General features: G+C 37.4%; 1 protein-coding gene across 1 annotated transcript in view; it reads right to left on the bottom strand.

The window, feature by feature from the left end:
* BICC1 (BicC family RNA binding protein 1) overlaps positions 1–22,887 on the bottom strand; it is a 326,417-nt gene extending 303,530 nt beyond the window's left edge. The window contains exon 1 of the mRNA XM_074374043.1: positions 15,509–22,887. Within this exon, the coding sequence (XP_074230144.1) occupies positions 15,509–15,551 (43 nt within the window). The 5' untranslated portion in view covers positions 15,552–22,887. The remainder of the gene's footprint in view (positions 1–15,508) is intronic.
* Between the last annotated feature and the right edge of the window lie 97 nt (positions 22,888–22,984).

Genomic DNA, 22,984 nt, shown 5'->3' with positions numbered 1-22,984 from the left:
CTAGTCAAAACTATAAAGTAAGACAAAGAAACATGATCAATATAGGTTGAGCACAAAAATGTCATTATTTGGTATGATTATATATACATATAAATACAAAAATAATCTAGAAATATATTATTAATTCAGTTTAGCAAGATTTCTGGATATATAATCAAAATTAAAATTTGTTATTTCATAGAAAATCTGAATAGACAAATTGCTAGTAAGGAGATTGAAACAGTAATTAAACATCTCTCAACAAACAAAAGCCCAGCACCAGTTGGCTTCACTGGCAAATTCTACAAAACACACAGAGAAGATTCAATACCTATCCTTCTGAAACTTTACCCAGAAACTGAAAAGATGGGAAACCTTCCAAATGTATTTTATGAAGCCAGCACTATCCTAATCCCAAAACCAGACAAGGACACTAAAGAAAAAGGAAAGAAAATTGCAGGCCAATATCCTTAATGAATATAGATGCAAAAATCTTCAACAAATTTTAGCAGACTAAATCCAACAATACATTAAAATGATCATATACCAGAATCAAGTGGGATTTATTCCAGGGATATAAGGATGTTTCAGCATTTGTAAATCAATCAATGTGATACACCAAATAAACAAAATGAAGGGTAAAAACTATATGATCATCTCACCTGTCTCAACAGATGCAGAAAAAGCATTTGACAAAATTCAACATCCATTTATGATTAAAAAAAAAAAAAAAAACTCTCAACAAAGGAAGTAGAGAATGTACCTCAACATAATAAAGGCCATATGTGACAAGTCCACTGCTAACATCATACTCAATGGTGAAAAGCTGAAAGATTTTCCTTTAATCAGGAACAAGATAAGGGTGTCCACGCCGACCACTGCAATTCAACACAGTATTGGAAGTCCTAACCACAGAAATTAGGCAAGAAAAAGAAATAAAAGCAATCCAAATCAGAAAGGAAGAAGTAAAACTGTCACTATTTGTCGATGACACGGCACTACATATAGAAAATTCTAAAGACACCAAAAAAACACCTAGAACTAATAAATTCAGTAAAATGTCAGGATACAAAATCAGTATAGAGAAATCTGTGGTGTGCCTATACATTAATAATGAACTATCAGAAAGAGAGTTTTTAATATCATTTATAATCACATCAAAAAGAAAAAAAACCAAGTAATAGATTTAACCAAGGAGGTGAAAGACCTGTACTCAGAAAACTATAAGAGCCTGAAGAAAAAAATTGAAAAAGACACAAATAAATGGAATGATATTCCTGCTCATGAATTGGAAGAATTACTATTGTTAAAATGTCCACACTATACATAGAAAAACCCAAAAATACACAAGAAACAATTACAATAGGAAGATTGACTCTACTGGAAAGTAAGACATTAAACTATAGTACTTAGTGGAATGAGGTAGCGGTGCAAGGATAGGCAAATAGACCAATGGAAGAAAATATGTGTGCTCCAGAAGGGACCTGCACATATGGAGAGCTGACTTAGGAGAAAGGAAGTACTGCAGAGTAGTTAGAAATGGGTGGACTTTTCAATACATAACGACAGGGAAGTGGAGCATTACTGGGGGAAAATGATGTTGGAACACTTGACATGCAGCAAAATCAATTCCAGTTAGCTCGTGGCACTAAATAGGAAAGGCAAAACAATAAACCATTCTAGAAGATGATATAGGAGAATATTTTTAGAACTTCAGGGTAAGAAAATATACTCAAACAAGACACACAAAACATATAAGATTAATATTAAGAAAAATATTAATAAGCTTGACTAAATTTAAATTAAATACTTCTGTTTACGAACATACACCATTGAAAGAAATAATGACAGTCCCAGAGCAATGAGTGACCAAAGCATGTATATTGTGATCATTTCTTTATATTATGTCTCCAAAAAGAGAACCAGGGCACCTTATAGAAATGGCAGCTCTAAATCTGTAACAGGAAATGTACAGGATGAATCTGAGATGTCTTGCCTGGCCTGAAAGCTAAAAAGGTATCCGTGGCTACTAGAGAGATACTGAAAGAACACACGAGCCAATTAGAAGGGGCTCATATAGGCCAAGATGGGACAACTCAAGCATCTAAAATATAATGGCTCTGATGGATTGAAGTACATCAAATATATACAAATCCATGTGTCCCTAATGATACTCCAAATAAAAACTCATTGATCAATATTAGAAGTTGCTAGAGCATGAAATCTTTATTCTAAAAATGATAAATAAAAAGAAACAATCAAGTTTGTACACTGTTTCCCGGTACACTACCTCAGGCTAACAAAATAAGTGACCAAGGAAATTTCTTCTTTATAAGTGAACCATAGCTAGTAAATTCAAGAAGAATGATAGCATTAGGGAATATATATGTTCATGTGTAAGTGAAAAATTGTGCTCTACACTGGAATTTGACACAACATTGTAAAATGATTATAAATCAATAAAAAATGTTAAAAAAAAAAAAAAGAAGAATGATAGCATTAGAAAATCATCAGTTTGAAACCCCTAATGAAATAATTCATTTAGGCAATATTGGTGGTCCAGAAATACTAGGTGAAAGGTTGATGGGGAACTTTTCCACGGATAGATCATATTGACACTATCTCAACTCAAATCTCAACATGGCTAAGAGTGGAAAAACCAGACATTATGTGCCTCCAGACATGATGGAGAGGAACTATATAGCATTACGTCTATAGACTAGCAACAAATATTGGGAAAATTAAATTGAAAAACATTACCATTTATAACAGCAGCAAAAATATTAAATACTTATGGTGACCTTCGGTTAAGCAAAGATTTCTTAGATATGATGCCAAAAAGACAATTCATAACAAACAAATTCATCAAGTGGACTTCATCAAAATTTAATACTTCTGCTCTTTGAAAACCATTTTTTAAATAAAAGAATGAAAATAAAATTAAATTAAAGAAAGAATGAAAAGACAAGCCACATACTGGGGAAAATCTTTGCAAAGGATATATCTGATAAAGGACTTGTATCCAGAATAAATAAAGAACTCTCAGAACTCAACTGTAAGAGAACAAACAACACAATTAAAAACCAGACAAAAGATTTACTCAGGTACTTCACCAAAGAAGATACACAGAAGGCATATGAAAATAAGTTCAACTAGTCGCTAGGGAAATGAAAAATTAAAAGCACAGTGAGGTACTACATACCTATCACAATGGCTAAAATTAAAAAGACTGGCCTTACAGAGTATGAACAAGGATGTCAAAAACCTGAAACTTTCATACACTGCTGGTGGGAATACAAAATGGCACGCCACTTTGGAAAAGATTTTGGCAGTTTCTTTAGAAGTTAAACATATTCCTAGAATATTATCCAGCTATTTTATTCCTAGGTATATACTCAAGAGAAAAGGAGATATATGACCATACAAAGATTTGTACATGAATGTTTATAGCAGCTTTATTTTTATTAGCCAAAAAGTGGAAACAACTCAAATGTCCATCAACAGGTGAACAGATAAACAAATTTTTGTGTGTCCATACAATGGGATACTACTCCACAATGACAAGGAAGGAACTGGGAACACAACAACATGGGTGAATTTTAATTATGCCGAATGAAAGAGTACACACTGTATGAGTCTATTTACATAAAACTCCAGAAAATTCAAACCCATCTATAGTGATAGAGATCAATGGTTGCTTAGGGAGGCGCAAGGCAGAGGGATTACAAACGGTCATAAGGCTGGTCACAGGCCTACTGCATGGTGTCAGAGCACCAGTAAAGCAAAGAGAGCTTAAAAGTGGGGAAGGGACCAGAAGCAGTGATAGGAGATTGGTTGCCTACAAGGGCTTGATCAATTAAGTAAATTTGTTAAGAATAATGGGAAGCAGCTTTCTGACTGTTGGGAGAAAGGGAGTAATAATGTAGAAAGAGAAAAACTAGTACTGAATTAAAATTAGAGTTATCATTGTGGACTCATAGTTTTTAACACGTAGATAAATTGATAGAGAAATAAATATAGGTGTACATATGTATTGTTATGTGTGAATATTATATATACACATAAATGTATGCATACACATACCTATATTCTTTAGCTATGTCCACTAAGAGAGCATGGGAGCAACAATACACTCAAGAGAAATGAGCAAACCAACTGCCCAGACCTTGTTCTCTAAATACCCACTAAAAGGAATCTTACAGCTAAATTTCTTGGAGGAATAGCTGGTTCCAGGGTAGGGGCGTGAAAATAGAAGTTGATCCTGGAACAGTCTTCTTGTGCCAGAAAATGCAGAATTGCTAAAAAAAAATGATGGTGACAGGTCAAAGGGGCAAAGAACTATCCTGAAGGGACCACTGTCTGGCATGATTTGAGCATCAAAATAAATTATTAAAGCATTATAGCCCACTTAATAAAATTGGAAACCATGACTCAAATTTAATATAAATTTTAAAATGAATAAACTAAAAGTTTTGTGGGATATTTAAATAAGGTACTTCAATATCATCAAAAAATCTTTCCACAAGAGAAAAAGGAACCCTCCTACATTGTTTATGGGAATGTAATTTGGTGTAGCCACTACAGAAAACAGTATGGAGGTTCCTTAAAAAACTAAAAATAGACTTACCATATGACCCAGCAATCCCACTCCTGAGCATATATCCTGAGAAAAACTATAATTTGAAAAGACACATGCACCCCAATATTCATACCATCACTATTTACAATAGCCAAGACATGAAAACAACCTAAATGTCTATTGACAGGTGAATGGATAAAGATGTGGTGTATATACACAATGGAATATTACTCAGCCATAAAAAAGAATGTAATCATGCCATTTGCAGCAACATGAATGGACCTAGAGAATATCATACTAAGTGAAGTAAGTCAGACAGAGAAAGAGAAATATCCTATAATATCATTTATATGTGGAATTTTTTAAAAGATACAAATTTTATTTACAAGCCAAAAATAGACTCATGGACACAGAAAGCAAACCATGGTTACCAAAAGGGGAAGGGAGGGGGGAATAAATTAGGAATTTGGGATTAACAGATACATACTGTTCTCTGTATATAAAATAGATGGGAAAAAAAACAAGGATCTACTGTATAGCACAGGAAACTACACTCAATTTCTTATAATAAGCTATAATGGAAAATAATCTGAAAATATGTATGTGTATATATATATGTATGTATATGTATAACTGAATCACTTTGCTATATACCTGAAACTAACATCGTAAATCAACTACACTTCAATAAAAAATAAAATAAAATGAAATCTTCCCACAAAATATCTATTAATTAGAGTAAATTTACAGTTGAGAAGCCTAGAAGACTTAATCAGCTTAATCAAAATGAACAACAATAATGGAACATAGAAATTATGTGCCATCTGGTAGAATGCAATGAAAAGAACATAACATCACTTTTAGAGTTTTTCTGCCAAAGATGTATGCATTAAATCTAATCAAGAGGAAACATCAGATAAGCTCCAGTTAAGGGACATTTACAAACTGACTGACTTATAATCTGTAAAAGTTTCATGGTCCTGAAAGTCAAGGAAAGGTTGAGGAACTATTCTGGGTTGTAGGAGACCAAAGATACAGGACAAAAAAATGCAACATGTGACTTTAAACTGGGTCTACTAGCTATAAAGGACTTTACTGAGACAAGTTACAAAACTTGAATGGAATCTAAGGAGTAAATGGTACCACATCAATGCTAATTTCCTGCTTTTGATAATCGCATTGAGGTTATGCAATAGAATGTTGTTTGTAAGAAATACTAAAGAATTCTAAAATGATGATTATGTTAGCAATTTATCTCAAATAGTGCAGGAAAAGAGAAGTTTTAGCCCATATTTTCAACTTTTCTGTAAATTTGAGTTAATTTCAAAAATTTTTTTAATGGAAAAAGAAAGTCAGCCACAATAAATATGTAGTGTGTGATTTCATTTATATAAAGTTTAAAAACAAACAAAAATATATTATTTAGGGATATGTAACTGGGCGGCAAAACTAAAATGAAAAGCAAGGAAATTGAAACATAGAAGTTAGGTTAGTGGTTACCACCAATGGTAGGGAAGAGTGTTATGTTTGGAAAGGGAAAAGCTAGGAGAGTAAGAGTCAGAGTAAAAAGTGATGACAAAAGCAAAGTTAGAGATACATGATCTGAGTTAAGACTCAACCAGACATTGCTGGCTGTGAAGATGGAAGAGAGCTTATAGAAACTGGAAAAGGCAAGATAATGGGTTCTCCCCTAGCGTCTCCAGGAAGCAATGCAGCCCTGCCCAACACTGATTTTAACCCAGTGAGACCTTCGGATCTGTAAAATAATAAAATTGTGCTGGTTTAAGCCCTGACTTGAGGTAACCTGTTGCAACAATTGGAAGCCAAAATGTTGGGGAAGCATAAAACTTGGGGGAAAATATCAAAACAGGTAGCAATATTGTGCCAAATAGGGCCAACCAAAGTAGGGCTCCGCAGTGGTGAACTCTAGAGGGCAGTAGGAGAGTTCTGAGTCCTGGAAAATGGGAATAACACACTCCTGAAGGGAAAAAGGGTCCTAGGGAAAACAGTCCATGACAAATTTGACTTATTTCATTGTGTTCCTAAACACAAACCCTGGACTTGGAAAAGAGAGAGCAGGTTTTCCTTCTGGTGTTTGGCAGAAAGATTCCTGAGGTTACAGGTAGAGACTTGCTGGATAGCCTAAGGGAATCAGTCACTTTATCGTTACCATCAGGTACTCTCATTTTCCTAGCATGAGCCTGGCCAGCATCTTACCTGAATTAACATGAGGGACAGCCTTCCCAAACAGCACATGAGCTGCAAGTCTGGGACATTTCTGAGGTCTGACTCCAAGCAATTCCTGCAATCCTTGAATAATCGCCATCCCCACTCAAACCAACGCAAGTTTTATTTGTGTAAAAACTCCTAGCCAAAGTCCCTTATTACTCTCAGTTATATGATTGATTACCTTAAACCACACTAGCAGTAGAGTAAGGCATCAAAAACAGAAAAATCTGCTTATGCAGTCTTTGGATCTGAAAACCAAATGGAAACATTAATATCTTAAAGCTGAAAGCAGTTACTGGATAAAACTCCTAAGGAACCTTGAACAACCTACTGAACCAAAACAACATCCTGTCCCACAAATGCTTTCAATTCATGTTGTGAAATAAAACAGACATCATGTTTTTACCCTCAGAACATAAAACACAGTATTGAGCTTCCAGTGCTATGAAATAGATATACAATTTCAGCAAGTAGGATGAATAAGGCTCCAGTTCTGTTGAAAAATAATTATGGCTTCATGTTTATTTTTTTCAGGTTGAACCTATTGCCAGATAATTATTTCAAAATGAATCTCTTTCCCAATCCTCTGGAAAAGAATGCTTGGTATGTTTTGATTGGTCAGTGCGCCATCAAGCATTTTATGAGCTCTTTGCTTAATCTGATGTTAATGTATTCTTTTCAGGCAAAGGAGAAAGACTCTGCCCAGAGGTGACAGCAGTGGTACCTGGATTGCTCAACAGACACTCACCTGGTTTAACAGGCCAAAAAAGGAAGGCAATCCTAACCTCCTTTTTTTTAAACTCATATTCTTCCATTTTGTTCCCTGACTGACTAGCTTCCAAAGCACCATGCACTTCTCCATCATATCAATGCACATATTCAATGTCTGAATGAGTAGTAACCTATTCAATGTCTGCCTTCCCTGTCATATTGTAAGCTGCATGACGGAAGGGACCATGCTGATCTTAGTCTCTGTCCTATTCCTAGTGCCTAATACTGTGCTTGGTATGTGTAAATTCTGCTTAAATATATTTTGAATGAATGAGTAAATGAACAGGCAATTGCTTCTTTCCCTAAGGGCTGAGAAGTTTAATCTCAAGACATCTAGATGCTTTTGAAATAGCTCTTTCTAGACAAGTACAAATGACACAGAAATTTTCTAAATATACTATTGGTTGAGGAAATATTTCTTTATTTGTTCTGTCACACTATCAAAACCCTCTTATCTGACGATCTCTTCAGCATGTTTATATTTAGCGTGTATGTAGTATTTTTCTCTTCTTTTTGTTATGCTTATATCTTATCAAATCATATCTTTATGTGTTTTTACTTTGTGTGCTCTTAGACTCCCTCTCTGACTGCTCTGGTTTGAGGATGCTGCAGGTAAAGCACCTTAGCTGTCCTGGCTTCAGGTTCAGCATTAAATACCAGCAGTGGACAATCCCAGCCCCTTTTTAAGCAGAGATCAGACTGTTTGATTTTAATAGAGAAAGAGAGTCCTAATGAAGAAACTCTCAGGCACTAGAGACAGCAAAGGAATGGCTAAACTTAACCTTGAAGTTCTGTTCTCTCCCTTTTAGGTTTTGTCTTCTGATCAAATAAATAACCATCAAAAAGGCAAATTTCCAAGGGGAAGACTTATTGGTTTATGACATCAGGTTTTAAGAAATGGGGCTTGCAGGGAAAAGTACAAGCCTATGTGATGTCCTCAGAGGAGGGAAAGAGGTGGGTCTAAGCAGAATTACAGCTCTGCTCAAAGCTGTTGCTCATCTTGTACCACGTTTCAGTTCTTTCCCACATCCCTTCCTCAAGTTTTCAAAAATGTGGATTTGGGTAACTCTGTCAGCCTTGCCTCTAATTAAAAAAAAAAAATTGCCATTTAGTGATGGGAAAACAGTCTGTCATATGGATTATATTAAAATTACTGTGCAGATGGCACCAAAAAGTTACAGTGTAAGAGTTCACAACTTTGCCCCTCTGTGACTGTGTGCTTGCCTCCAGGCCTTCTGTGAAGCTAATCAGGACAATGGATAGAAAGATCTGAGTATTGGAAGATAATAGGCAAACTGAGGGTGTATATAATTTTAACCTTAGAAAGAGGGGGGAAACTTACTCTGTCTGGGCAGAAAAGCGGGGAAAGAGCAGAACTCTGAGTGCACACAGGGATGAGAAAGAGATCTGGTGAGATGATCCGAGAGAGCCTTTGGAAAGAACTTTAGAGTGGGTAGGGAATAGAATAAGCGACGAAGAAATCATTTTAAGGACTTCCCCAAGACAGTCTTCTGATTTTCTTTGAGAGTCTCAGTAAGTATTTGAACTACATTCTGATGAGTCTGATTGTGAAACTTGTGTTTAGTTGAATGTGACACACCGTACAGACTGGACCACTTGGGGCCCCGTGTTTAAATGGGTTCTTTCTCTCTTTCTCCTTTCCTTTATCCCTGTATATAGGGAAACCAAGATGAGTAGAACCCAGCTAACTGAAATTTTCTTAGCTAATTTAACTTGTATTTTTTTCCCAGAAAACTCTTAGGAAACACAAATAAATGAAAGAGAATTATGTCATCCAAGAAATTCTCTTAGAACGTACATATGCACAACTGTGACAGGATATGTACGCTCCCATCTTTAATACTGTCTGCATCTACAACTCTATTAATATGAACACTCAACTATAGTTCAGAATGATGAGCCTGAGCTACTTTTAAAATCTTTTTGTACATACTAAAGAAACAAAAGTAACCAAAAGAGATTCTGGCATAAGGCTCAGTCCCTTCTAGCCCTGGGCATTGTGGTTGAGAGCAGTTGGCTGCACACCTGCTTGGCCACCTTAAAGACACAGCAGTTTGAAAAGGGATCAGTCATTTGTGGCCACCTGTATACAAAAGGAAACCTCACCTTGACGTACCCACCATTTTTGCTCTTTATTTTCTTTAAAAAATCGGACTTTATGAGCAGCATCTGAAAGATGCCCACTTGAATCTCTCTGTACCCTGAAGGAACTTAAAATACTGAAGGGCAAAGCAACTAGAGTCTTCTCTTTCCCACTGGAAACATTTTCCCAAAATGACCCATTTCTACCAGTTTTGTTTATACTTCCTGAGCTGGGACAAAGAGGCAGGCCCTCACACCCACACACCATTTACAGGCATTACTGTGGCCAGTTATTTTATTTTATTTATTTTTTTGCCTCCTTTCATTTCTGTTGAAAAGAAAGCCCTAATTCCAGCCTCTACTGATGGTTTTTCTCCCAGGCCACACATTTGGCCAAGCCCCGGGCCCCAAGACCTCCCCAAAACACAGAGATGCCTGGGAATCTGAGACAGGTACCACTGATTATTTTAGCAGTCCAGGCCTTTTGTTTCCATTTGCCACTGTTACTTAAACAATTCTTTGCACATGCCTTTCGAGTCTCTCACTTGGTCTTTTTCTCACTAGCTTATTTACCCTGATTCTCTCCTCCTCTTCTCGGGCTGTGGCTCTTGCCATCTCTGCTAGAATTGATATCAACATCGTGTTGTGTTTACGTCTCCCCCCAGTGCCAGGCTCACTGATGTGGCGAGTGGAGCCCTGGGGAATGGAGTTGGGGAGGCTGAGTCATCAGTCATCATCTCCCATCGCCCTGGGTCTGCCCAAAATGACAGAGGCTCCTCTCACCACAGTGTCACTGGGAGACCACGCAGAAAGGAGTGGGAGGACTTCTCCCATTGGACACTAACCACTTTAAGAAAGGGCATATTTTTGGCAGAATGGTGTGGAGGTGTTAAGATAGAAATCTCAAGGCAGCCTCCACCCCACTTCGTCCTTCAGGCCTCTGCTTAAAGGTGATCCTTTCTAAATGGGTAAACCACTCTGGAAAGCTACTAAAGCTGAACACATACACACTCTGTGACTCAGCATTTCCAACTCTGAATATGCATGTACATGCATATACAGGTATCCCCCGCTTTTCAAAAGTTTGCTTTATACCCCTTCACGTTAATCAAAGACCCAACTTAGTACCTGTTTTTGCTAACCAAAATAAATCTGAAGAGGGTTTTTGCTTTTGAAAAAAAAAAAAAGTGAAAAACAAAAGCAGCGTTCAGCATTTGTTTTGCAGCAAGCCATTGCAGAGGCAGCAAGGGAACTACACTCAGCATCGCAGCATCAAGCCACCAGGGCTCTGAACTGTGCCCGTGAGCACCTGTGCTTTATCTCTGCTTATCCTGTGCCTCCACCAGCAAGATGTGTCCTAAGGTAGTTGTTTCTTCACTTTACTCTGTTTTGGCTTATGAAAGGTTTCACAAGAACACCCTGTTTTCGGTTAGCAGGGGAAACCTGTACATATTTTCATATTATATATTTATATTATGTACTATATATTCAACATACATCATATATACATATAAATAAGTCTATTTATGTGTTCACTGAAAGACATGTTCAAGAATGTTCATGGCAGCACTATTTATAATAGCTAAAAACAGAAACTACCAAAGCACCCATCGACAGCATAATGGATAAAGAAACAGTGGTATATTCACACAAAAGAATGAGAGTAATCACACGTAGCAATGAGAATATTCACACATAGCAATGAGAATAAAAGAACTATATCTAGACACAACAATACGGATGAATGCCACAAACATAACACTAAGCAAAAGGAAGCAGAAAGAAAAAGAACCAATACTATATGGTTTCATTTATATAAAGTTAAAGTCAGGTGAAATTAATCTATGCTCTTAGAAGTCAGGAGAGAAGTTACCATTGGGATTATGACTAGAAGGGAGCATGACAGGGGTCTTCTGCAGTGCTGGTAACTATATTTCTTATCTACATGCTGCTCGCTGATGTGTTCAGGTTGTGAGGAGTTATCCATTTTTCTATTTGTATGTTATACTGCAACTAAAAGCTTTTTAAAAAGTCAGCTTCTCATAAATGCTACAACGTGGATGAACCTTGAAGACATTCTAAGTGAAATAAGTCAGATACAGGAGAACAAATATGGTATTATTCCATTTACACGAGGCACCTAGAACAGGCAAATTCATAGAGATGAAAAGTAGATAAGTGGTGACCAGCGGTTGAGGGGACAGAGAAATGGAGAGTTAGTGCTTTTCAATAGGTACAGAGTTTCAGTTTGTGATGACAAAAAAGTTCTGGAAATGGAGGGCAGTGATGGGTGTACAACAATGTAAATTGACTTAATGCCACTGAACTGTACGTTTTTAAATGGTTAAATGGTAAATTTTATATTATGTATATTTTACAATTTAAAAAGTCTACTCATTGCAGACTTTTCCAACCACTGCACATAAAGAACCACACTGCCAATCACTTCTATTACATATTTCCAACATAGCAGTTTTTTACTATTTTGCTACTTTCTTGTTCCTTATTTATTCTCAGTATCCTTATCATCAGTGTATACTAGAATTTAAGCTCCGTAAGGATAGGTAGCTTGTCTGTGTTGCTTAACTCTAAGTACTAGTCTTAACATAGTAAGTTCTCAATAAATGCTTAATGAGTTAATACATTTCCTGGGTAATCTGAAGCAAGTTATGAAACACTTCTGCAGACCTTTATTCATTCATTCTACAAATCTTTATTAAGGACTTATGTACATATTGTGGGGGGTTCAAAGTGAAATGAGGCAGCATGTTCCTACAGAAATAAAGCTAGCTCTTGCAAGTAGAAGTCCATTGGCCAGTGACATAATTAGTAAGTTAAAGAATCAGGATTTGGACCCAGGAAAGCCGAAGCTATTAATCACTACACCATTCCAGTTATCCAGAGTTGGTTTATGTTGTTTACAATTGAAGAATTCTAACACGTGAAAATTGGTTCTAGGGAGCAAGTTGTAGGGTGTAGACCATCAGGGAATTGTGTACCCAGAGAAACAAATTTAGCCCCACCTGAAAGTACCATCTATGCTTCTGAGCCAAGTAGCCTCAATATCTACTAATAGAAAGATTTTTCTCTTTCTTTTTTTCTTTTGTTGATAAAAATTAACCAATTCTTGCAATGCTTTCAGAACATAAACTTTCTTTTGAAATGTCTGGTTTTGCATATGACTCCAGGCAACAAATGAAAGCTGGTCCTAGTCCCTGGCCTGATGACAGTAGATGTAGCGTGAGGGGAGTTATTAGCTTCCTCTTGGAACAGAGCTCTTAGTATGGCAAAAAGAATGGTTTCTATAGACAAGGAAGTGAATTGCTTCCTTATGCAATGAAATTTTAATGGTGGGCTTTTGAGATTGAGTACTTGGAAATCTGATTCATTTACTAATTCTCATAGCAGTCTCAGCCCTGCAGCTACAAAAGTTAGGGATTCTTGTAGGTTGCTGGTCATAAAAAAACTTGAGTAATTTCAGTTTGCGACTCTCTGAAAATCAAACTCTGAGGTTGATTTTGTAAGCTGCAGGTTGAATTGGAGTCTTGTCAAGTATCTTGTGTAAAAATCTGGACATTTATCCAGTAAAGAATCCACTTACTGGAGACTCTGTATTTGATATACCAGCTGGAGTAATGAAGTCGTTCTAAGAGTGGCTGGTATACTGCAGATTCATGGAAAGTGCCCTTGGACTTCAAATACTCCAAGAGCAGCTGTTGAAAAGCATAAGTAAGTAGAATGTGTCTGGTTTAGGATCTATCCCATGAAGTTGAATCAGTCTAGATATTTCTCATACTAGTGTGTGAATAGTGTCAGGAAACACATCCCAGCTGTGTCTCATACACAAGGAAAGCATGCAGAATAGCTGAGGAAGTTGGCAGGCATCCTCGGAGCTGTAGGTCCCTCAAGCCAGTGATAGCAGAACCCATTAGCCAGTGTGTCTGTGGGGGGCCAGCGAAGCCATGCTACACTAATGTTAGTGTGGTTAGTCCTAAGAAGCCTTCCTAAACTGTCTCACTGTCATCTGCTAGGTAAACACTTTTTGAATGAATTATGGCTGCGAGCTTGGTCGCCAACATGCAGTCCAAGAGATTACCACCTCACATGTCTTATAATAGCAGCAGTAGTGGGGTCACGGTTGCATGCTTTAGACATGGAGCCAAGCACACGGGAAGAAGGAGCTCATTACTCCTGCGATTTCCTGCTGGTGCTTCATCGGTTCACCTGATGGCTCCCAAGAGCACAGAGATCCGGATGACAGTGCTATACTTGGGCTGCAGCTTTTGTTTGCCTTCAGCCCAGGGCTCAGCTTAGAAAAACAGAAACCACTTTAGCTATTGTAAGCAGGAAGGGATTTAAGAATGGGGTGAATATAAAATATTAGAAGATCTGGAGAAGTAAATTTGAGGTAGGACCTCCAGGAATGGCTCCCAAATGACAAAACTGCCCTACCAAGGCACCAGGTAGAACCGAGAAGGTAGGATCAGGAAACAGTCCTGGAACTGTTAGCTCCGGAAACTCACAGCCTAAGCAGCAATCTGAGAAGCATGATGCCCCACAGGTGCTGCTGTTAGCCTTCAAAGGCACGCTGCTGGACTGGCATCATCCAAATCCACAGTCAAGACCCCATGCCTTGACGCCCACGGAGCTAGTGACTGGACATGGTGATGCTACTACAGAAAGCCCAGCCGCCCCACACCACGCTTGCCTACAAGAAACAGAAGCAGTAACTGTGCTTCTCCATGTCCAGTCTCCGTATCTGTCTTCCAACGTCCCACAAGTTCATCTGATTGGACAAACTTAAATCACATCTGGAACCTTAACTGTAAGGGAATTGAGTTTTTGCCTGTCCAGCCTATGTGGTACAGACAGGAGTCCTAAAAGGAGGGGAAAGGGGTGCCAAGCACTAACCCACTAGGAACCCCAGCCAGCTCGCTGTGTCCCTAGAGGGAGCAGCGGGCAGTGGGTAGCAAAAAAAAAAAAAAAAAAAAAAAGGCATTTCCTGGCTTGAAAACAGGAGTGAAACCAGGAAAGAAGAGAGAAAAGAAGAGAGAAAAGCCTAGCTCAGTGGAGCTAGGGGGAATTTTTGCTGCCTTTCTGAAATCCCTATCAAATGCTGCCCTCTGATGTTTGTGGAATAAACTACTTTTGAAAAACGCTAAAACAGAGCCTGATGAGAGTATGCGTGGAGCTGCAGTTATCCAGGGTGAATAGCTATGGATGTCTGAATTTCATAGAAATTGGGAAAAATCCACTGAACTAGACAACAAAACTACTTCCCAATGAAGCAGCCAATTGACATTCAGGTTTGCCAAGGTGTTGACTCAGACCTCTTGATATAGCTTACTTTTTCCTTCATAGCAGAGTGGGAGTAATTTCAAATATTTCTTGATTTTCATGTAAAGATCAAGATCATGTAAAGATCATGTAAAGCATATGATCAATTAAATTATAAATCATTTTCATAAACTATGGGTCCAAGAGAAGACTTCCAATAAAGCATTTAATTTATTGCCAGTATTGTTAATTTAATTTTGACTTTTCTTGGTCTGTTATCCATCTTTACAAGATCCTTGTAACCATACCACCATCATAGTTAGTGATTAGGAGAACATCACTGATTTCAGAATTTTTTATGCCAGGAAGCGTAAGTGTATGTCAGCAAAACAAAACAACGCTCTAAATAAAACATTGCTCAGTGCAACCAAGAACTGAAGGCTACTATGTTTAAAATTATTAAATCCAAAGCTATCAATTGCAATACAAAACACTTGCCAGATTCATGGATTGAATAATAAAATCCATGGATGAGGGGCTGTCCTTTGGACACATGAAGCATGCCCTTACCTTGTCCTTGCTTGATCATGCTTCCCCCTGGAGGTGCATCCATAGAAGTGTGGTTCTCTTTTGTCTTCCTTCCAAGCTGCTAAGGTGGTAAGGTCCAGGGTCTATGCTCACGGGTTGTAGTCATCTCCTTCTCGTCCCTCTTCTTCCCTCATGGCCATTTTGTGGTACACCAGAACTGTGGCTGGGGATCTTTGGATGGGTGAAATTGAGTAAGGATAGGCTTCCTCTTTGGACAACTTCATATGAATTGTCTATATTGGGTTTAGGGGTCAAGGAGCACATTTTTCAATCAAGCATTCCTCTGTTTTCCTTTGTTAACCTTCCTTGACTATATGCCTTTCTTGGTTATTCTTTGGTAGGATTTAAATATTCATGTGTCTCTGGCCAAAATAATTTCTACTAGCATTTCAATGTCACTCTGATTTCTAGTTGGATACAATCTAGAGAAGCCAAGGAGATTGAGAAAAAGCCACCATGGCAGGAATTGTAGCACTCTTTTCTGAGAACTGTCCCTACCCTAAGACCATCATCTCTGAAAACTTATAAATATTTGGGAACTCTTTGACAAACAGTATGAAACTATCCAAGTTTGAGGCTAGAGCAGTACTAAGATATGAGAAGCTGGAGATGCTCAGCCGAAACCACTTTGTATATTGCTTCATGCCAATAAACCTTCAGTTTCCAGGTGCCAGTCCCCATTCCCACTTCTCTCTTGGGTCCTCTGGCATTAAGGGAAAGGCATTTGCAAACAAGTCACTGCAGAGATCAGAGTGTTTCCCCTCTGCATAGCCTGGGGGACATGCATCATGCTTTTCCTGCTCCACTGTTTGCTTTCCCACTGGGGAAGAGGTGGACTCATCTTCAGGATGCAGGGATGAAAGGCTGCAGAAATCAACAAGCTTGAAGCTGTGTGGGGTCAGAGCTGTGTGTAATCAGTCATTAGGGGGCCCTGATCTCCTGATCTGCTTCAAAGCTGTGGAATTTGACTTGAGGGATGTCATCCTGCTGGGTTCACAGAAGAAATTTCCAGGGGCTAGAGGTGAGGTCTAGCCACAAAAGTGAGATCATAGACACAGACACCCTTAGGAAAGAGTTTGTAGTGCTGTTGTTATGATAATGACAATAATAAGTTAACCACAAGGACCCTCCTGAGACTGTCAAATCCCTCATGGTGGGTTGCTTAGTCATAGTACAATAGAACAGTGCGGATTTGAGAGCAAAATAAATGTGATAGAGAAACGATTTCAATGTTCACAAGCAGGAGACAGATTAAACAAATTATGGCAATCCCTATAACAGAATAATATGCAGCTGTTAAAAAAAATTATGTAGTGCCCACATATTGCTGATGGGTGTTATGACTGGTACTTCCTCTGTGGAGGGTAACTTGGCACCACAGATCAAAAATGCAAATGCATATAACTCTAATCTGGCATTACCATGTATATCCTACAGATATATTCACAAAGGAGCAAAATGGCATCTACATATATGCATGCACAAGACAATTTATGGTAGCATTTTTTGTAATGGCAAATGTTTAAAAACCAACATTAGGGAATATGTTAAAGAAAAGTTATGGTACAGTGGAATACAGTACAGCCTCTTAAAAAAGTTCTCTATGTCCTGAGATATTGCTAAATGTAAAAATAACAACAAAAATCAAGCGGCAGCACAGTATGTGTATTACATCACTAGCTGAGGTTAAGAAAGCAGAGGAGAGAGGGAAGATTATTTTCTGGAAGGAAGACAGCTGACATTCACTCCAGTTCGCTGTCAGACTCTGATGCCTTCAGCCACAGCCAGCTGGGGACTGAGCTGTTCCTGAACTGGGCAGCATCAGCTGATGAAAAAGCTGAGGGTGTCTATGTCCTCTTGCACAGCAGATTTTAAATTTTAGTGGGCATAGGTATCATCTCAGTTACTTGCTGAAAATGAAAATTTAAGGGACCTTTAGAGACTGGGACTCAGTAGGGCTAGGGTTGGGCCCTGGCATGGGGAGGAGGGTGTTTTTTTTTTAAACAGATTTTATATTTCAGAGCAGTTTTAGGTTCACAGCAAAACTAAGAGGAAGGTAGAGAGATTTCCTGTATGCTCCCTGCCCCTGCCAAGGTATAGCCTCTCCACCATTAACAACATATCCTGCCAGAGTGACACATTTGTTACAACTGATGAATGAACATGGACACACACCACTATCAGCCAAAGTATGCAGTTGACATTATAGTTCAGTCTTGGTGTTGCACATTTCTATAGGTTTGGACAAATGTATAAGGACGTGTATCCACCACTACAGTGTCACACAGAGCAGTCTGACAGCCCTAAATTTCCTGTGTTCTACCTTTTTATTGCTCCTTCTCTCCTAACCCCTGGAAACTGCTGATCTTTAACTATCTCCACAGTTTTCCCTTTTTCAGAATGTCTTAATAGTTGGAATCATACAGTACGTAGCCTTTTCAGATTCTAGTAGTTACGTTGTGTTATTTCATTGTTGTTTTATTTTGCATTTCTCTAAAGACATATGATGGGGAGCATCTTTCCATGTGCTTACTTGCCATTTGTATACCTTCTTTGGTGCAGTGTCTGTTAAGGTCTTTGGCCCATTGGTTTTTTGGTTTTTTGGGTTTTTTTAAAACAAGCACAAAAGGTGATTCTGGCGCACCAGATCCTTGGCCCAGTCTTTGAGAAACTATGCGACAGTAACCAGAGAACAAGCATCTGTGATGATAAAGTCTCACATTGTTGAAGTCAGATCCAGGATCTACGAGAAGGGCATCCAGCCATGCCATTTGGCCTCAAGCTCAAGTTCAAGAGCCCTAAAATTTGGCTACTGTTCACTGACAAATTTGTTCACGGAAGCAAGCTCCTCCACAAATTCAAAATTTTGGTCCTTCTGAGCTTGAGGGTTATCTTATATCACTTAATAATTATAACGGAAATGCAACAGAGATAATTTGCTGGTCACCCGGTTATTCACAGACAGAATATTTTACTCATTTCTGCTGAAATTTTCATTTCATTTTACCCACTGGCTTTGGACTTAACTTGCTCTTCTTCCGCTGTCCTAAGGTGAAAGTTTAGGTTGTTGATTTGTGATCTTTGTCTATAAGGTAGGCAGGAGTACCTATACATATTCCTCTAAGCACTGCTTTAGCTGCATCCCACTATGTTTTGGTATGTTGTCTTCATTTTCACTCATCTCAAAATAGTTTCCTTTTCTCTTGTGATTCATTTTTTGACACATTTGTTATTTAGGAATGTGATGCTTAAATTTCATGTATTTGTGACTTTCCCAAACTTTCTTATTGTTTCACTGTGATTATTTTGTATGATTTTAATCTTTTTAAACTTACAGAAGCTTGTTTTATGACCTAACATATATGGCCTATTCTGAAGAATGTTCCATGTGCTCTTAAAAAGAAAGTCAATATGTTTGGCCACACATGGGAAAAAGGGAAAACAGTCTTTCAGTCAGTTTGATTCCACGCTTCAATAGCATTAAGCCTACTGGCCAAGGTTTATATTGGGGGTTCAACACCATGGGAGGTGGCATCTATTTCAGAGGAAATTCGTATCTTACTACATGTTAAAAGTAGCATAGAGTTGGCTAGAAACCATATTTACCCATCTTTCATATCATGGCATACAAAAAACACTAATATTCACAAGGCATACTGGAGTAAACAGAAGAGGCTCCCTAATGAAGCACTGGCTCTTCTAGGCAGTAGCCGACTACATGAAGAGGTGAAAGGAATGAATAACCAAGAACATTCATAACTAGAGCAACTGTGTCATGTTGCCTGTCGTCCAGGTATAACTTTTAATAGTTTTCCACTTTTTCAAAAATCTCCCAGCTTAGATAATGGGCTATGATTAGCTTATCTATAACCCTCTCAATACCAAATACTTCTATCAGGTTGGGAAGCTCTGAGCTAGGGCACTGCTCCCACGAACTGGTTCTCAAGCTTAGCTGAGTATTACTATACTTAGAGGACTTTTAAAAAACACCAATGCCAGTTTTATCCTCCAGATTCTGGCCTAAACATCTGTATGTATAAAAGCTCTAGGGCTGATTCTGTTAAGCAAGCGCTGAGAATCACACCACCTAGTTCAAACAGAGCCTGCCCTGCAGTAGCGCATCACTCTACTTCCTCAGTTTAAGCAAAGTAACCGGGAAGAAACAAACTCTAGTCTGTCCATTTTCATGAACTCCTCTCCTGCACCAACCAATCCCAATGTCTCTCCACTCACCTTAAGGATTAACCTTTGTTATCGCCTTCCCCCAAACCCAGAACTAGTGAGACTTCTGTGTTTCTACTTCACTCACTCTATGTGGTTCGCTCATATTGGCTTTAATGAGCACCTCTTGATTCCTAACTCCTAACTTCCAAAAATACCTAGAAATTGTTGCTCTGTTGATGGTACTGTTTCCTGTTTTCTAATGTTGCTTTATTGTCTGCTATACTTGTTTTGCATTTCTTTAGTCACTTTAATAAAACCTTGGAAGAGGGAAAAAGAAGACTTAGTCTCATCATTTTCAAGCCTTTTTTTCATCACTTGGTTTTTATAGAACAATGACTAGTTATTGTGGTTGTTTCGTTTGTGTACATTTTCTAGCTCTTACCACCCAGCAACAAATTCAATCAACAATCAATTCCCATTTTCCCTAAGAGGAACACTTCTCTTCTGAATCCAAGATAACACCATCAATAATAGTACTGACTATGAGTTGTAAAGTCACCAGTCAATTTGTCAGTCTGGCTCTTATTACAAATGACAACTAGGAGCTTAGCAAAAGTAAAAACTGAAGGTGAGGAGTTTTGGAAAAATCTTTCAAACTGTTAATATCTGATACTAAACATACATAAATTCAGATGCTATTCATGTCAAAATTATAAGAAAATGTTTCTACTTTTAACAAATCTCCACTACTCCCCATCTACAAAGTATTATAGTCAGGGTACAAATTTCAGCTTGGAAAAACTACTGGCAATTCTAGGTAACTACCACCAGTAAAACTGTTCACCTTAGTCACACAACTACTGAAGAACTGTTCAGACTGCTGAGGAAAAAAATTCAAAATTGAGTAGAAGAATGGTCATAATGCTTTAATAATTTCTAATAATAATTAATAATAATAAACAACTTTAGACTCCTCCTCTCATTGCTTCCCTAACCAAGATTCAATGAATAAAAATTTCAACTTAAAAAAAGTAATTTTTTAAAAATCAAAGTATACTTGACTTACAGTATTACACTATTTTCAGGGGTATATCATGATGTAATGTTTTTATAGATTATACTTCATATAGTTATAAAATATTGGCTGTATTTCCTATGCTGTACATTATATCCTTGTGGCTTATTTATACGTAGTAGTTTTTACCTATCTCCTTCATCTATTTGCCCCTCTTCTCTCTAATAACTAGTTTGTTCCTCTGTATGAGTCTGTTTCTGTTTTGTTATATTGCCTAGTTTATTTTTTAGAGTCTACATATACATGAAAACGTACAATATTTGTTTGTCTGACTTATTTAACTAAGTGTAATACCCTCCAGGTCCATCACAAGTGGCAAATTTTTACTCTTTTTTTTTATGGCTGAGTAATAATTACATTTTATATTTACATATGGAATTAGGGTACACATATCTTTTTGAAACAGTTTTGATTTTCTTCGGATATATATACAGGAATGGAATTGCTGGATTTTTTAACTCTTTGAGGAACCATCATAGTTTTCCACAGTGGCTGTGCCAATTTACATTGTTATTAACAATGTACTGGGGTTCCATTTTCTCCACATCCTCACCAACACTTGTTATTTCTTGTCTTTTGGAGGATAGCCATTCTGACAGGTGTGAGGTGATACCTAATTATGGTTCTGACTTGTGTTTCCCTGATTAGTGATTCTGAGCATCTTAACACGTGCCTGTTGGCCATATGTATGTCTTTGGGAAAATGCCTATTCAGTTTCTCTGCTCATTTTTCAATCAGGTTGTTTGGCTTTTTTGATATGGAGTTGTTTTGAGTTCTTTATATATTCTACATATTAACACCTATCACATCATTTGCACATATCTTCTCACAATCAGTAGATTGCCTTCTCATTTTGTTGCTGGTTTCCTTTGCCTTGCAAAAGCTTTTAAGTTTGATTACATCCCATGTGTTTATTTTTGCTTTTGTTTCCCTTGCCTGGGGAGACAGATCCAAAAAAATATTGCTATGTCCTATGTCAAAGAGCATACTACTTGTTTTCTTCTGGGAGTTTTATGATTTCAAGCCTTACATTTAGGTCTTAAATCCATTTTGAGTTTATTTTTGTATATGGAAAAGATGTTCCAATTTCATTCTTTTATATGTAGCTATCTAGTTTTCCCAGCACCATTTATTGAAGAGATTGTAATTTCCCTATTGTATAATCTTCTTTGTCATACAGTATGTGTTTGAGTTTATTCTGGTTCTCTAATCCATTCTGTGGATTTATGTTTCTGATTTTGTTGAGAATTTTTCCATGTATATTCATCAAGAATATTGGCCTGTGCATTTTCTTTTTCTGTAGCATCTTTGTCTGGTTTTGTTATCAGGTTAATGCTTGCCTTGTAGAATGAGTTCAGAAGTATTTCCTCTTCTTTTTGGTGGAGTCTTTAGGGTTTTCTATATATAATATCTTCAATTTTTTTGGAATAGTTTGAGGATAGGTATTACTCTTTAAATGTTTGGTAGACTTCCCCTGTGAAGCCATTCAGTCCTCAGCTTTTGCTTCTTGGAAGTTTTTTAAATTAGATTTAATTTCAGTACTGGTAATTGGTATATTCAGATTTTCTATTTCTTCCTGATTTAGTCTTGGAAAATTGTATGATTCTAGGAATTCATCCATTTTTTTCTAGGTTGCCCAATTTATTGGCATATAACTATTTGCAGAATTCTCTTCTGATTGTATTTCTGTGATATCAGTTGTCACTTCCCTTGCATTTCTAATTTTGTTTACTTGGGCCTTCTATCTTTTATTAATGAGGCAGATGAAAAGTTTATCAATTTTATCTTTCCAAAATACCAGCTCTTAGTTTCATTGGTCTTCTCTCCTGATTTTTAGTCTCTCTTTTTGCTCTGATCTTTATTATTTCCTTCAATTACCAAAAGTATTTTATTTGTGAACAATGTGAGACTGATGATACTAGCTTTGTATAGTTTCGCTTTCTGTTTCTTATTCTTCCCAAAGGTTCAGTTTTAAAAAAGAGTATTACTGCTTTAAAATTTCAAAACATATACATACAATCTGTACTTATAACATTTTCAAATTTGTAACAGCTTAGAGCTTTGAAGAGAAGGAGGGAGAGTGGCTGTGAGGACAGGAAAGAAAGGGAGAGAATATTCTTATAGTAAAGATACATAAAATTAGAAGAAATAATGGGGTACTATCACTTAACCATATAAAAACTTCCTGCTACTTTAGCACAACCTGGTGGTGACTCTAG

The sequence above is a fragment of the Camelus bactrianus genome, chromosome 11 (genome assembly GCF_048773025.1).
Source record: "Camelus bactrianus isolate YW-2024 breed Bactrian camel chromosome 11, ASM4877302v1, whole genome shotgun sequence".
NCBI classification, from domain to species: domain Eukaryota; kingdom Metazoa; phylum Chordata; class Mammalia; order Artiodactyla; family Camelidae; genus Camelus; species Camelus bactrianus.
This window is presented reverse-complemented; position numbering and strand designations above follow the sequence as displayed.